This window comes from Solanum pennellii, chromosome 5 (genome assembly GCF_001406875.1).
Source record: "Solanum pennellii chromosome 5, SPENNV200".
NCBI classification, from domain to species: Eukaryota; Viridiplantae; Streptophyta; class Magnoliopsida; order Solanales; family Solanaceae; genus Solanum; species Solanum pennellii.
Genome location: NC_028641.1, coordinates 3,200,660 through 3,218,384, shown reverse-complemented (window position 1 = coordinate 3,218,384; position 17,725 = coordinate 3,200,660). Strand labels below are relative to the sequence as shown.

The 17,725-nt window shown below is 33.3% G+C and overlaps 1 protein-coding gene across 1 annotated transcript; it reads right to left on the bottom strand.

Annotated features, from left to right (window-relative positions):
* Positions 1-12,473: 12,473 nt before the first annotated feature.
* LOC107019203 (24-methylenesterol C-methyltransferase 2-like) lies at positions 12,474-13,774 on the bottom strand. Its single transcript, XM_015219765.2, has one exon. The coding sequence runs from the start codon at positions 13,761-13,763 to the stop codon at positions 12,672-12,674; it is 1,092 nt and encodes a 363-aa protein (XP_015075251.1). The 5' UTR covers positions 13,764-13,774; the 3' UTR covers positions 12,474-12,671.
* Between the last annotated feature and the right edge of the window lie 3,951 nt (positions 13,775-17,725).

Sequence of the window (17,725 nt, the reverse complement as noted above, 5' to 3'; positions counted from 1 at the left end):
GAAAAATACACTATTTTTCCCCACAGGATGAACTAGTTCCATTGTTAAGGTCTTAACAGACGTCTATGAAATTTGTGTTGTCCATTTTGTTTCAGAATTTCTGGATCAAAAAAAATCCATGAGCTATATCAGATGAAAATCGGTAAAATCTGTCTTTGCCTGCTTTGGGGCTCGTTTGAACTTTTAAATGCACCATTTTCCCCGTGAGATGAACTTGTTCCATTTCTAAGGTCTTAACGGATGTCAATGAAGAATTTCAACCATTTGTTTTGGAATTTCCGGATAAAAAAAATTCATGGGCAGCACATGAAAATCGACAAAATATACCTTTGCCTGCTTTAGGGCTCTTTTGAACTTGAAAATGCACAAATTCTCCCTGTTGGACGAACTAGTTCAATTTTTCTAAGGTCTTAATGGACGTCCATAAAAAAATTTGATCATTTTGTTTCGGTATTTCCGGGTCAAAAAAAATTCATGGGCTATTACACAAGAAAATCAGTAAAATCTGTCTATGCATTTTTTGGGGCTCATTTCAACTTGAAAATTCACTATTTTTTCCCATGGGACAATCTAGTTCCATTTCGAAAGTCTTAACGAACGTCCAAGAAAAATTTTGGCCATTTTATATTGGGATTTCCATATCAAAAAAATTCATGGCCTATTTGAAATTCATGGGCTATATTACACACGAAAATCAGTAAAATCTGTCTATGCCTTCTTTGGGGTTCGTTTGAACTTGAAAATGCACCATTTTCCCCACGGGGTGAACTGGTTCCACTTCTAAGGTAATAACGGACGTCCACATAAAATCTCGACAATTTTGCTTTCGGATTTCTGGATAAAAGGAAATACATGGGCTATATCATAAGAAAATTTGTAAAATTTGTCTTTGCCTACTTTGAAGCTCTTTTGAACTTGAACATGCACCATTTTTCCCCGCGAGACGAACTGGTTCCATTTCTAAGGTCTAAACGAACGTGCCTGAAAAATTTTGGCTTTTTTTTTTGAGATTTTCGGATCATAAAAAATTCACGGGCTATAGCACATGAAAATCGGCAAAATCTGCCTTTGTGTGCTTTGGGGCTCGTTTGAACTTGAAAAAGCACTATCTTTTCACACGGGACGAACTAGTTCTATTTCTAAGGTCTTATTAGACGTCCATACAAAATTTCAACCATTTTGTTTTGAGATTTCTGGAAAAAAAATCCATGGGCTATAGCATATGAAAATCAATAAAATTTGTATTTTCTTAAATTGGAGCTCGTTTTTAACTTTAAATGCATCATTTTTCCCCGCGGGACTAACTGGTTCCATTTCTAGGGTCTTAATAGACGTCAATGAAAAATTTCGACCATTTTTTTTTAAAATCTGAATAAAAAAAGATTCATGGGCTATAGCACATGAAAATATTTAAAATCTGTCTTTTCCTTCTTTGGGGCTCGTTTGGACTTTGAAATGCATCATTTTGTCCGCGGGACGAACTGTTTCCACTTTTGAAGTTTTAAAAGAACGTCCATGAAAAAGTTTTTGACCTTTTTATTTCGGAATTTCTCGATAAAAAAATTCATGGGCTATAGCACATGAAAATTTGTAAAATCTTCCTTTGCGTGCTTTGGGCTCGTTTGAACTTGAAAATACATCATTTTCTCCACGGGACGAGCTGGTTCCATTTATAAGGTCTTAATAGATGTCCATGAAAATTTTGGGCATCTTGTTTCGAGATTGTTGATAAAAAATATCTATGGGCTATAGCACACAAGAAAATCAGTAAAATCTGTCTTTGCCTGCTTTAGGGCTCGTTTGAACTTGAAAATTTACCATTTTTCTCAGCTTGACGAACTACTTCCATTTCTAAGGTCTTAACGGTCGTCCATGAAAAATTTCAGTCATTTATTTCAGGATTTCTGGATCAAAATAATCCATTGGCTATAGCACAGAAAAATCGGTAAAATACGCCTTTGCCTGTTTGGGGCTTGCTTGAACTTGAAAATGCACAATTTTCTCCGCGGGATGAAGTGGTTACATTTCTTAAGTCTTAACAGACATCCATAAAAAATTTTGGTCATTTTATTTTTGCGATTTATGGATAAAAAAACTATGGTTATAGCACACGAAAATCAATAAAATCTGCCTTGGTATGCTTTAGGGCTCATTTGAACTTGAAAATGCACCATTTTTCCCCGCCAGACGAACTGATTCCATTTGTAAGGTCTAAACGGACGTCCATGAAAAATTTAGACCATTTTATTTTGGAACTTCTGGACAAAAAAAAGTCCATGGGCTATAGCAATTTAATATCGGTAAAATCTGTCTTTGCTTCCTTAAGAGCTCGTTTGAATTATAAAATGCACCATTTTTCCTCGCAGGATAAATTGGTTCCATTTCTTAGGTCTTAATGGACGTCCAAGAAAAATTTTAATCATTTTGTTTCGAGAATTCTGGATCAAAAAATCTATGGGCTATAGCACACAAAAATCGATAAAATATGTCTTTGCCTGCTTTGGGCTCGTTTGAACTTCAAAATGCACCATTTTTTCTGCAAGACGAATTGGTTACATTTCTAAAGTCTTAAGAGACGTTTATTAAAAAATTTGGCCATTTTATTTTGGGATTTCCGGATTAAAAAAATCTACGAATTACAGCACACGAAAATCGATGGCTTTGCCTGCTTTGGAGCTCGTCTGAACTTAAAATGCATCATTTTTCCACGCGGGACGAACTATTTCTATTTCTAAGGTCTTCACGGACGTCCATGAAAATTTTGGTCATTTTGTTTCAGGATATCTGAATCAAAAAAAATAATCATGGGTGCACATTAAAATAGGTAAAAATCTATCTTTGCATGTTTTGAGGCTCATTTGAACTTGAAAATACACAATTTTTTTTCCGCAGGACGAACTAATCCATTTCTAAGGTCTTAACGGATGTCCATGAAAAATTTCGGTCATTTTGTTTTGGGATTTCTAGATTAAAATATTCATGGTTATAGCATATGAAAATTTGTAAAATATGTCTTTGCCTGCTTTGGGGCTCGTTTGAACTTTAAAATGCACCAATTTTCCCCTTGAGACGAACTGGTTTCATTTCAAAGGTCTTAATAGACGTCCATGAAAAATTTTGTTTCTTTTGTTTTGGATTTCTTGATCAAAAAAATTTAATGGGTTATAGCACATGAAAATCGGTAAAATCTGCATTTGCCTACTTTGGGTTCGTTTGAACTTGAAAAATCACAATTTTACCCCGCGGGACGAGCATGTTCCATTTCTAATGTCTTAACAGATGTCCATGAAAAAATTACACACATTTTTTTTGAGATTTCTACATCAAAAAAAAAAATTGTGGTCTATAGCACGAATATTGATAAAATCTACCTTTGGATGCTTGGGCTCGTATGAACTTGAAAATGAACCATTTTTCCACGCGTGACAAAATGGTTCCATTTCTAAGTTCTTAACAGACGTCCATGAAAAATTTCGGCAATTTTGTTTCAGGATTTCTGAGTCAAAAAATTTTTGTGGTCTATAGCAAACAAAAATTGGTAAAATCTATCTTTGCCTGCTTTGGGGCTCGTTGGAACTTTAAAATGCACCATTTTTCTCCTTGGGACGACATAGTTCTATTTGTATGGTCTTAACGGACGTCTATGAAATTTTTTGGTCATTTTTGTTTCAAAATTTATGGATCAAAAAAATATTCACGGGTTATAGCACACGAAAATCTATAAAATCTATCTTTTCCTTCTTTGGGGCATGTCTGAACTAGAAAATGCATTATTTTCCCCGCAGGACGAACTAGTTCCATTCTTAACGGACGTCCATGAACAATTTTGGTTATTTTAGCTTGGGATTTCCAGACCAAAATAAATCCATGGGCTATAACCACGAAAATTGGTAAAATGTGCCTTTGCCTGCTTTATGGCTCGTTTGAATTTGAAAATGCACCATTTTTCTTCGCGGGATGAACTGGTTCCATCTCTCATTTCCTAGCTGACGTCCATGAAAATTTTTGGTCATTTTATTTTGGGATTTTCTAATAAAAAATTCATGGTCTATTGCACATGAAAATTGGTAAAATTTGTCTTTGCATGCTTAGGGGTTCGTTTGAACTTGAAAATGCATCATTTATACCTCAAGACGAACTGATTCTATTTCTAAGGTCTTAACGGACTTTTATGAAAAATTTTGACCATTTTATATTGGGATTTTCGGATTAAAAAAATCCATGGGCACACGAAAATCGATAAAATCTACCTTTGCCTCCTTTGGAGCTCGTTTGAACTTGAAAATGCATCATTTTTCCCCTCGGAATAAACTAGTTCAATTTCTAAGGTCTTAACAGACGTCCATGAAAAATTTCGACTTCTTTGTTTCGAAATTTCTGGATCAAAAAAATCTATGAGTTATAACATACAAAAATTAGTAAAATTTATCTTTGCATTCTTTGGGGATCATTTGAACTTGAAAATGCACCATTTTCCCTGCGGTATGAACTGGTTACATTTTCAAGGTCTTAACGGATATCTTAGAAAAAATTCAACAATTTTGTTTTGGGATTTCGGGGTCAAAAAGATTCATGGGCTATACCACATAAAAATCAATAAAATATGTCAATACCTGCTTTGGGGCTCGTTTGAACTTGAAAATGCATCATTTCTCCCTCACGGATTGAACTAGTTAATTTTCTAATGTCATAACCGACACCCACGAAAATTTTGGACATTTTGTTTTGAGATTTCCGGATCAATAAAAATTAATAGGCTATAGCACACGAAAATAGGTACAATCTACCATTGTCTGCTTTGCGGCTCGTTTGAAATTGAAAACGGAAAAGGGCCTAAAATACCCTTAAAGTATTGGAAATGGTACAAAATTATCCTCCATCCACCTATTAGCTCCAAAATACCCTTCCCACCCACCTATTGGATCCAAAATACCCTTGTCATCCACCTTTTGGTTCAAAATTGACCACTTATTTAACGGTTTTATATTTAAACTATTTAAATATTTTTTTAAATACGTGGCGCTCAACTATTTGTTATAATTTAACTTATTAATATAATTTATAAATCAATCCACTACCCACCCATTACTAATTAAACCCCTCTAAATTAATAAATCCGTCACATTATTAATGCAATAACAGATTAGCTACTACCAACTGAGTGTTTTTAAAAATTTGAGGCGAAAATATCTATAGAAGTAAATTATCATACATTCAAGTGTCTAAATAAAATTACCGATAAAATTAAAAGCCTGACTATGTTTATCTTAATTATTCTTACATCTCAATTATGTGATGTTACTTCATAGGTAACTTTTTTTTAAAATAATATATTAAAAGTTTCAACACAAATAATAAATATTTATAAAATTATATTTTTTAAAAATTAATTCGGGATGTATTACTTCTTTACCTTAAATCATAAATTTCTCATTCAATCTTGAAAGAAAGTGTCCTCCTAAATAAGCGGCTCAACTTAAATTTAATTTGGGCTTCGATTTGGACTCGAATAGTTTAAAATGTTATTTTCAGGAATCTATAATTTCATCGTGTTTTAGTAGTATTTATGATGATTTTGATATTATAATTGGATTATTAATTGGGTGAGGTTTAGTTAGTAATTAGAGGGTAGTGGGTTGGTTTATAAATTATATTAATAAATTAAATTATAACCAATAATTAAACGTCAAATATTTTAAAAAATATTTAAAGAGTTTAATTTTAAAACAATTAAAAAAGTGGTCAATTTTGAATCCAAAGGTGGATGACAAGGGTATTTTGAAGCCAATAGGTAGATGAAGGGTAATTTTATACCATTTTCAATACTTCAAAGGTATTTTAGGCCCTTTTCCGAATTGAAAATGCACTATTTTTTCCCACGAGATGACTTGGTTCATTTCTAAGGTCTTAATGAATGTTCGTGAAAAATTTCGGCCATTTTACTTTGATATTTTGGAATCAAAAAAAATCATTGGGTTATAGCACCAAAAATTGGTAAAATTTGTCTTTGCATGTTTTAGGGCTCGTTTGAACTTTAAAATGTACCATTTTTCCCCGCAAGATGAACTAGTTCCATTTCTAAAGTCTTAACGGACGTCCATGAAAAATTTCGGTCATTTTGGTTCAGAATTTTCGCATTAAAAAAATCTATGGGCTATAGCACATGAAAATCAGTAAATCTGCATCTGCCTACTTTGGAGCTCATTTGAACTTGAAAATGCACTAGTTTTTTCTAGCGGGATGAACTTGTTTTATTTCCAAGGTCATAGCGGACGTCCATGGAAAATTTTGGTTATTTTTTTTTTGAATTTACGGATAAAAAAAATTCATGAGCTATAGCACTCGAAAATTGATAAAATCTGTCATTTCCTTCTTTGTGACTCGCTTGAACTTTAAAATGCATTATTTTTTCGTATGGGACGAACTGGTTACATTTCTAAGGTATTAATAGACCTCCATTAAAAAATTTGGCCATTTTATTTTGGATTTCTATATAAAAAAAATTCATGAGCTATTGCACATAAAAATTGAGATAATATGCCTTTGCCTGCTTTAGGGCTTGTTTGAGCTTGAAAATGCACCATTTTTCCTCACGGGAAGAACTGGTTACATATCTAAGGTCTGACCGGATGCCCATGAAATTTTTTGACCATTACGTTTTGGGATTTTCGAATCAAAAAATCCATGGGCTAGCATACGAAAATTGGGAAAGTCTACCTTTGCTTGCTTTGGGCTTGTATGAACTTGAAAATGCATTATTTTTCTCCGCATGACGAATGAGTTCCATTTCTGAAGTCTTAACGGACATCCAGGAAAATTTTTGGTCATTTTGTTTCGGTATTTCCAGATTAAAAAAATCCATGAGCTACAGCACAAGAAAATCGGTTAAATATGTCCAATTTGCATGCTTTGGGGCTTGTTTGAACTTGAAAATGCACCATTTTTTCCCGCGGGATGAACCTGTTCCATTTCTAAGATCTTAACGGACGTCCATGAAAAATTTTGACAATTTTTTATTCGGAATTTTCGTATATAAAAAAGTTCATTGGCTATAGCAAAGGAAAATTCATAAAATTTGCCTATGCCTACTTTGGGCTCGTTTGAAGTTTAAAATGCACTATTTTACCCCGCGGTATGAACTGGTTCCATTTCTAAGGTCTTAGTGGACGTCCATGAAAAATTTCAGCCATTTTGTTTTGTAATTTACATATATAAAAAATCAATGGGCTATAACACACGAAAATCGATAAAATCTGCATTTGTCTGCTTTGGAGCTCATTTAAACTTGAAAATTCACAATTTTAAATCGTGGGATAAACTGGTTCCATTTCTAAGGTCTTAAAAGACGTTCATGAAAAATTTCGGCCATCTTTTTTTAGATTTCCAGATTAAAAAAATTCATGACCTATAACACACGAAAATCGATAAAATCTTTCTTTGTCTGCTTTGGGGCTTGTTTAAATTTGAAAATGCAACAATTTTCCTCGCGAGATGAACTAGTTCCATTTCTAAGCGTCCATGAAATATTTCGGAAATTTTAATTTGGGATTTTCGGAGCAAAAATAATTAATGGACTATAGCATAGAATTCGGTAAAATTTGTTTTTGCCTGCTTTAGGGCTCATTTGAACTTGAAAAAGCACCATTTTCCCCTCGGAACGAATTGATTCCATTTCTAAGGTATTAACGGACATCCTTGAAAAAAATTTGGTAATTTTGTTTCGAGTTTCCGGATAAAAAAAACCCATGGGCTATATACTAAACGAAAATCAGTCAAATCTGTCTTTGCCTTCTTTGGGAATCGTTTGAACTTAAAAATGCACCATTTCCCCTGTGGAACGAACTGATTTCATTTCTAAGGTCTTAACGGAAATCCATTAAAAATTTTACATTTTTTTTTTGGATTTGTGGATAAAAAAAATCCATGGGCTATAGCAAAGGAAAATCGATAAATCTGCCTTATAATGCTTTGCGGCTCGTTTGAACTTGAAAATGGACCATTTTTTCCTACAAAAAGAACTGTTTCCATTTCTAAGGTCTTAACAGACGTCGATAAAAAATTTGTGCCATTTTATTTTTAGATTTAAAAACATCATGGGCTATAACACACGAAAATCAACAAAATTTGTCTTTGCCTGCTTTAGGGCTCGTTTGAACTTTAAAATGCACCATTTTCCCGGTGGGATGAACCAGTTCCATTTCTAAGGTCTTAACAGACGTTGATGAAATATTTCAGTCATTTCACTTCAGGATTTTCGGATTAAAATAATAATGGGTTATAGCATACGAAAATCGGTAAAATATGCCTTTGTCTGCTTGGGGATCATTTGAACTTGAAAATGCACCATTTTCTCCGCGGGACGAACTGATTCCATTTCTAAGATCTTAAAAAATGTCCATGAAAAATTTTGGCCATTTTATTTTGGGATTTCTGGAATAAAAAAAATCAATGGGCTATAGCACACCAAAATCGATAAATCTTCATTGCCTTCTTTGGGGCTCGTTTGAACTTGAAAATGCAGCATTTTTCCTTGCGGGATGAACTGGTTCTATTTCTAAGGTCTTAACAGACGTCAATGAAAAACTTGGTCATTTTATTTCGGAATTTACGGATCAAAAAAATTCATGGGTTATAGCATACGAAAATCGATAAAATCTGCATTTGCTTGCTTTGGGGCTAGTTTGAACTTGAAAATGCACAATTTTTCCCTGCAAGACGAACTTGTTCCATTTCTAAGGTCTTAACGGATGTCAATGAAAAATTTCAACCATTTTTTTGGGATATTCAGATTAAAAAAATTCATGGGTTATTGGCACACGAAAATCGATAAAATATGTCTTTGCCTGCTTTGAGGCTCGTTTGAACTTTAAAATGCACTATTTTTCCCCGCGAAACGAACTGATTCTATTTCTAAGATATTAACGGACGTCGATCAAAACATTCGGCCATTTTGTTTTAGGATATCTGGATTTAAAAAAATCCATGGGCTATATAGCACACGAAATCGATAAAATCTGTCATTGCCTGATTTAGGGCTCGTTTGAACTTGAAGATGCACCAATTTTCCCTGCGGGATGAACTGGTTCTATTTCTAAGGTCTTAACGGACGTCAATGAAAAATTTTGGCCATTTTGTTTCGGAATTTCCGGATCAAAAAATTAATGGGTTATAGCACACAAAAATTGATAAAATTTGGCTTTGCCTTCTTTGAGGCTCGTTTGAACTTGAAAATGCACAATTTTCCCCACAGGACGAACTTGTTCCATTTCTAAAGTCTTAATGGACGTCCATGAAAAATTTCAACCATTTTTTTAGGATTTTCGAATTAAAAAAAAATCCATAGGCTATAGCACACAAAAATCGATAAAATATGTCTTTGCCTACTTTGAGGCTCGTTTGAACTTAATGCACAATTTTTCCCGCTGAATGAACTGTTCCATTTCTAAGATCTTAATGGACGTCCATGAAAAATTTCTGTCATTTTTTCAGGAATTTTCGGATTAAAAAAATTGATTGGCTACAGTACACAAAACTTGATAAAATCTATCTTTGTCTACTTTGGGGCTCGTTTGATTTTGATGATTCCAAAAGGGGGAAACATAGGGTGCTTAGGCTGGGAACATGTCTTGATCAACAGGGGGAAGGAAAAATAAAAGAAAGAAATTGTAGGAGTAAATAAGGTTTCTTGATTGACAGGGGAAGGAAGAAATTGGACGCACTGGTGTATAGTTTGTCATCATCAAAAAGGGCAGAAGCCTCGGCCAATGGCATGGCCTCGAAGGTTGTGACTATTCTTCATAAGGATTATGTCCAATAGTAATAACCTTAGTTTTGCAACTTGAAAATTCTCAAAAACTCTTGCAAAGGCTAATATTAATGTGAAGATTCATCCTCAAGATCAACTCGAACAAGATAGAGTTGCAAGCTTAGTTGTCTTAGGATTAATTCTTCTGCACCTATATTGTAAATCTGTTCCTAAATCTATAATGGATTCAATAGTTTGTTTGATGTAAAAGTGTAAATCAGTTGAGTCTAATTGATTCAGTGGGAAGCCTTGTGTGCTGCTTAGTCAAAGTTTAAGTCATCCGGAGCGTAGTGGTTCAGTGGGAAACCTGCGTGTTGCTTAGTCAAATTCTAAGTTGTCTAGTGATGATAACTTAGTGTGCAAAGTAACATCTGCATATAGGCTCTTCAAGTAATAGAGTTATTACTTGGTCATGAGATTAATAACTACTTCTAGCATTGGTTTTAACTGTGGTTCACTTTTGCTTATAGAAGATTAGTGAAACAGTTGAAAATCATGTGCAACAGGTCGTGGTTTTACTCCCTTGATCAAGGATGTTTTCACGTAAATTGTTTGTGTTGTGTTATTATTGCTGATTACTTTTCGTTATCTTTCTGGTTTAGTCAAGGGACTGGTCCGTTGACTGATAGTGGACGCACACATTCTATCATCGTGTCTCTTAAAAACGGAGGTATCCTTTCCGGTGGCAGCTGTCTTGGTTCGTCTCCACTATCTCTTGCCTGAATGACAACCTAGCCTATTCTGGCCGCATCAACTCACACTTGATCATACCCAACCTGAATGTTGTTTTAGTACTGATTAAGATTTCGCATACTAATTATTGATGCCACCAGTGATTAAGAGACAAACGGTGGAAGAATTGGGGGTACAAGAGGCATATCATTATCATGAAGACAATAGCAGCAAAGAAATTCAAGAATATGTGACAATGTGTGTATAGACACCAAATAGAAGCAAGTCAAAATCAAAACGCGAGGCTAATAATGCAGTGGAAGACGTAATATTGCATAGTAAATCTTATGCTAATAAGAAAATCCAAGATAGAAAAACGTCCTTACATAGATAAAAACTACAAAAAAAAACAGACTCATATATAACTAGTAAACTAAACAAAATCAGACATTTGATTGTTACAACAACCGGCGCCTACAACTGCCAGTGTCATCGATCTTGAATCGTCTCTCTTTGGTCTACTATCAAAGGCAACCTGGCCTATTTTTTGGCTTCATCAACTCGCACTTGATCATATCCAACCTGCCTCCTGTTGCGTTCTGATTAACATTTCGCATACTTAGACTTCTTGCAATGGCATTCAGTGTATGGTTCTTTGTTGTAACTGAATGTCTTCTCTTGTTCAGAGCTGTGAAACTAATTTGGTGGCGGTGAATTTAAGCGGTTGTGTCAATATTACGGACAAATTAGCTGAACTGCATGGGGGATCGCTGGAATCTCTGATCGTAGATGGTTGCAGACATGTTACTGATTCAACCTTTTATAGAAATTTCAAACTCTTGCAGGTTACTTAATGAACTCGATGTTTCCAAGTGATTCAGGGATTGCAACTTTGGCTAGTGCAGTACAGCTCCATTTGCAGATCATCTCACAGTCCAGTTGCCCTTTGGTGTTTGCGCGAGGAGCAACTTCCTCTTCTAGACATTCAAAAAGTGGGAGAAGCCCAGTCGATGGAGTTGAATACAAATCCAAGTCGATCCATCCTGCAATTCCATAATGTTAAATTATATCTAGAGTGATGTCGTTGATGTTTAGTGACCAGCTGAAGAAATGAGACGCGCAATTCCTTAATGAGTACACAATGGAATCTAACGAGGAACGATGTTTGATAATATTTCATTCATCTATTGTTATTTTTTTTGTGTTCTCTTTACTCATAAGACATGAATCTCCTTCTTGGATCTATTTTCATTACGTTCCCATCATGCCTTCTTTTGCAAATGAAGAGTAACAATATCTCCACTTCAACGGTGTTCTAGTTTCTACGCGTCTTTCTACATGTGAATGTCTCTAAAGCTTGAATGCAGATTGCAATGGAACAACAATTTATCAACAAATGTTATACTATGAGTTAATTCGTGCTACGCTAATAAGTTTAGATATGTATAGAACAAACACCATAACAACCAATCGATCACTAATATAGTTACTCGAAAGAGTAACAAAAACTCGAAAATGCAGTGAAACAGTAAAGAAATAAGAAGAAACAGAGGAGAAATACAGAGGATTTAATTTCCTTAGAAAAATATGCACATATATTTGTGTTTGGCATAACACATATATTCAAATTTTAACTTTGACCTCCAACATTCATAATGCACAAACAGACACTTGAACTATCCAACTTTTAAATAAATAAGCACATGAGTCCTACATGGCACAATACACGGAAGACACCGCGCAGGACAAAAAATGCCATGTAGGATGACATGTAAGACATGTGTGTCTGTTTGTTCAACTTTATACAAGTTTAAGTATCTACTTGTGCACATCCAAAATTGAAGTATATAAATGTGATTTAAAGTCAAGTTAAAGAGCATATTTATGTATTATGTCTTTGTATTTCATTGGACAAATCTTTATTAATCTCGTTACTTTTTATAATATTAATGAACGAAGTGGTTATAAAGAGGTTAGAAAGGGGAAAATTCTCCATTTTAAGGCCAAAAAACCATACGTAGATAGATATGTAGGTACTAATAATGCCACTACAAAAAAAAAATTAAAATGATACTAGTTCTAAACTGATTAATTCTATGACTAGGCATGATTTTCATCGCTAAATCGTCGATAATATCTTCGTAACTAATTAATATTCATTCATTGCGATTTATGGTTATAATCGTACAATCACTTATTCTGGCTTCCTGCATAGAATCATATGCATAGGACTGAAAATGCCAGTTTCACCTCCTTTAGCCAAATAATCAGCTGTCACTAACAACATGTCGTGGACATCAACGACGCCCTTAGGGGCGATCCTGAGCCAAGAAAGCACCGTTACCACGACATGGTTCCTCCAGTAAGCGATCCTCCCCATCTTGAGTCGTGTCCACCATGGCTCTGCGGGTGGTTTAGCTAAATCGCTCTCTTTAATCACCTCAAAACCTACTTTGGTTGCGATGTTAGCAATGTCCTTGTAGCTTCTCAACCCAGGCAATGCATCTCCTCTTTCAATCCCTCGAACTATCTCCACATGTTCAGGATCGTCAGAATTGTATAATTCAGTTGTGACCCACTCGTAGGAGACATAGAATGATCCGGGCTTTAATACCCGATAGATTTCTGCGTATACTTCTTCGAGTTTAGGTGCATGACATGTAGCTTCGATGGAGTAAGCTCCCTCGAAACTATTGTCATCAAAGGGCATTTTTAGGAAATTGCCACAAACAACCTCACACATAGAGTCAAGCCCGGCCTTTTTGTTGTGGGCCCGGGCCCGTTCCACTTGGTACTCATTAATAGTGATGCCAACAACATTTGCACCTGAGTGGGCTGCGATGGCCCGCATTGGGCCACCAACCCCACAACCAACATCAAGGACACGGGCTCCGGGCTCCACATTCAAGAGATTAACCGCCATTTCCTCATGAATACGCGTGGCATCGCCATGGGATTTTCCCCGGATACGAGGAGAGAAGTGGAAAGACTGGCCCCAACCCCACTCGTATATATCGGTGACGAGATCATAAAATGTGTCAACAAGGGCGGGGACTTTGTCGGAGGAGTCCATTTCTTTTCCGTTAGGTCCACTCTCGAAAAATGACGAATATCGATCATACCCTTCTTGAACTTTCTCTTTAGGTAAAGAACCACCAGAAAGTTGAACTGCCCTTTTACCCCTTTGCTCCCCAGAGCCTAAAAGGAAAGTACAATAACAAAATCCACCGCCAAAAAGAAGGGCGGTGGTAAAAAAAATAGTAAGTAATTCCTTAAAAAATTCCATTGATTACAAAAGTGAATTTAGAAACAAAAATAAAAGTGTGAGCATAGAAGTAAGTGAGAAATGAAGTGTTTTTATGGTGAGATTTTACATAACAATAATAGCGTAACAAAAGGAACATTTTTAGTATTAAAAAAAAGACTTCTTCTCGTGTGATTTATTTTATTATTGAAAAGAATATTAATTTGAGTGCTAATTAATAGGGTTTTGACTAGGTTTCAGTACTTTTAAAGTTGGATTATTTTGTACCTAATTATCTAATAATAGTAGTAATGGGAATTTTCACCCTAGTAAAATATTTCGAGTTTTTAGTTATCTAAATGTGTATAAATTAATTAATTGTTTGTACATTTTTCATGTACATCTAATTAATAAGGGGAATTAAATGTGTATATACAAGTGTTACATATCTAAAAATATGGCAGTACATAGCTTAAATTTTATCATCGCCAAAATTGGAAATTTCAAATATATTTTTTCTAATTTTATGTTACTGGATATCCTAAAAATTGGGAACAAGTCATACTGTTCCACAAATTATATGGGTCCAATTATTTTATATTATCCCATTTTATTAGATACTTAGTATAAGCAAAGACAAAATGAAGTGTTATATAGTTACACAAAATAAAACGTGATATTTCCTCATTTAATAAAAGTTAAAGTAACAATCAAAATACATAAATATTTTGTCACTATATCAATGAAGAAAAATCACATTTTATTTTGTGTAACTATATAACACTTCATAACACTTCAATGTATATATCATAAGATCATGCGCTTCATTGTATAAATTATAACTGGACCTCTCTATAATAACATTTCATAATGATCGTCTAAGTTTTTTGTGGAATCGATTTTTCATGTAATGCTATATATCGTATGTTTTCTGTAACAAAATTTCAAAAAATATTCAGACAAATAATGTTATTATCGAGAGTATTTTAGTGTATTATGTTATGGAGATTGGATTGTGCATTTTTGCTCAACAGGACAAGACAGACTTATTGTGATAGTCCAACTGAAATGAAGGTTTGTTTAATTCTAAATCTTAACATTCATAGATATTGACCTTTTACCCATTATGATATGTTGGTTGTTGAGGTTACATAGTAGTAAGTATTTTTTTGCATAGTAGTATTATTTTTTTTGTGGTAAACATTATCCATTGACATGTAGACTTGTGTTAGTAATGAAATCAATAGCATACCCTGTTAGGATCGAATAGACGCACACTTGATGAATTAAGAACACAAGAACTTTCAAGAGAAAGAGATGAGAGATCTAGAGAGAGAAAGAGAGAAACCAATATTTCGTGGTAACACCCTGTGAGTAAACTTCCACGGCGGTGGGGTATATATATTAATAAAATCAGAGTATTTTTTGTTACAGAGAATAAATGGAGAATAAATAGTAAAGCCTAAACAGTTATATAATCAGGCTCCACAACCTAACATACCCCACCCACCCCCACCCAAACAACCTTCATCTCTCCTTTCGTAGAGATTTATATTGCTCGAACTCTTAAAAAGTACCTCTAAATATGTCGTATTCTTCGAAAGTTATGCAACCCCTTCCAATATCTATCTATACTCTCCAACAAAATGAATAAGCAATTAATGTCTTATCATTTCAACATGACAAGATATGCATCACATTTTACAAAATGTTTTTGGCTAAATTGAGTTTTCAGGGACCCCATAGTTTGTTCAACCATTTAATTTGCTTAATGGCATAATATTGCCTTAAATTATCAGTCATCAATAAAAATAAATGAAAGTATCAATATTCAATACCGTTATAGTAGAATTAACACATAAATTTTTATTCAATTGATTCTACGAGCCTAAAATGGATAGCATGAAAGCAACAACTTCTTTCGATTATTTTTTCATAATATCAGCGGTGTTTGAGTCAGTTTGTGTGAAAAAATTCCCTATCTATCTAAACTTATTGGTACCTATATATGTTGATAGGAGGAAACATGTAATTAACTTGTGAAATAGTCAGGGTGCACGTAATTGGTGATATCAAATATGATTTATTAAGAGTTAATAATCAAAAATATGTTTGAATTATCATATTTTTATGAGTTTCGCGTTTTAATTATCAACTGTACATTTAGTTTTCCTACCTGAATTATGTTATACCATACATCTAGTTGAGTAGATAGTGATGGTAAAATTAGTAAAAGGAAACCACTAATATTTAACTTCGAGGTGTATTTTAGTAGATGGTGATATATAGTTTAGATTTAAAAAAATACAAATTATAATAGTTTCGGGATGAAACTAAAAGAAGTAAACAAATGGAATATATGTACACGAGTTGAAATTAGGCTTCATTGAGTAATATTTGTGTTTGTATGGTAGGGCCTATGTGTGTGAATATTGCAAACTGTAATGAAAAGGAAGTTAAAACTATATTATAAAATATTATATGTGTGATAGCTAGCTTAACAACCTTGACAATTACTTAAAAAGAAAATATGTGTAAGTTGGAGGTTGAATAATCATATTGGCTTTATTTACACCAAACAACACATGATTCAAATTAAATTGTGATTGGAGAGGTATGAAAAAATTTAAAATAAAATAAATTGTTAGTTAGTTAAAAGTTGTGATAAAGAAGCAAACTTCTTTTTTTCCCCTAAAGAAAATCATTGTTTCCTTCTTAAATAATTTTATATTAATAGGTTAATTTTTATTGGTTATAGCAAATAATTTTAAAGATTTCAAAGTATTATTTCTTGAAAGTTTATTTGTAAATATCAGTTGAATATTCTAATGATGTATAAAAGTTAAAATTAAAAAGAAATGAGTTTAGCTATTATGCACTGATAGTGTAAAATGTTTTTTTTTGCATTATCAGGTCTCGTAAAACATAACTAAAGAAATTGTACTTAAAAAGTGAGATTAGTAACCTAAAATTAAATCGATTATAACAAGTTGAAATATAGTGATAATATAATATCTTTAACCTAAATTAAAGTCCAAAAAAGAATTTGGAAAACTAAAACCATAAACACATCTTTGATGATCTTCGATAACAACAACAAAAAAAGAGTTTAACTTATATACGAGTTTAAATGTCTTAAAATTAAAGATAACGAAATGCAATACCTGAAAAATAAGATGTGTAGCCTATTATGACAGGTTAAAATATATTGATAACGTAAATAGTAATATACAATATTATTAGTATATCTAAATTTTTAAAAAAAAATTAAAAAAATTGGTAAAAACAAAACCACCAAACAACAATCTTGATAATCTTCTATAACAAGCAATCAACATATAGTCTTCCCTAACAGCAAGCTATAATGAGAATTTTGTTGTAACCAAATCTTATTATTTTTATTTTTAAGAAAATAATGGAGAAAAATAAGTTAAATTGGATTTTGTGAAGTAAAAAGCATATAAATGATGGGACCCTACTAATTGTCTTTCTAAAGTTTCTTAACTGTGAAATAATTTAGATAATAATTAAATGGAAGAGTTAAATCTACTTTTTTAATTTCCCTTTACTATGGATAATTAAGTAACAAGGCATTATAAGTGATAGTGAGGGGTGTGACATAATTAATCACCTAATTAAAGATTTAATTATTATTTACTACTATTGTTGCTTGTTAGTAAAATTTTATGATGGATTGTACTTTGCATAAATTGTGTAGTAATAATTTATTACTAAAAGATATGAATCTATAGTATTCTCTACTTAGCAATCAAAAAATATGAGATTTTCTATGAAAAATTCGTATGAAAGATTACGAATAACCAATTTTATAAGGGATTTACTAAAAATTGTATTTTTATGAGTAGTATTCACACTTTGCACGATTAATTAATCGCATGAGTCATTTTATATGCTAAATCAATTTACTGTGTATAAATTGACAGTGAAAAAAATATTTACACGATTATTAGATAATTATGGGGGTGGGGTTTTTTTTGGGGGGT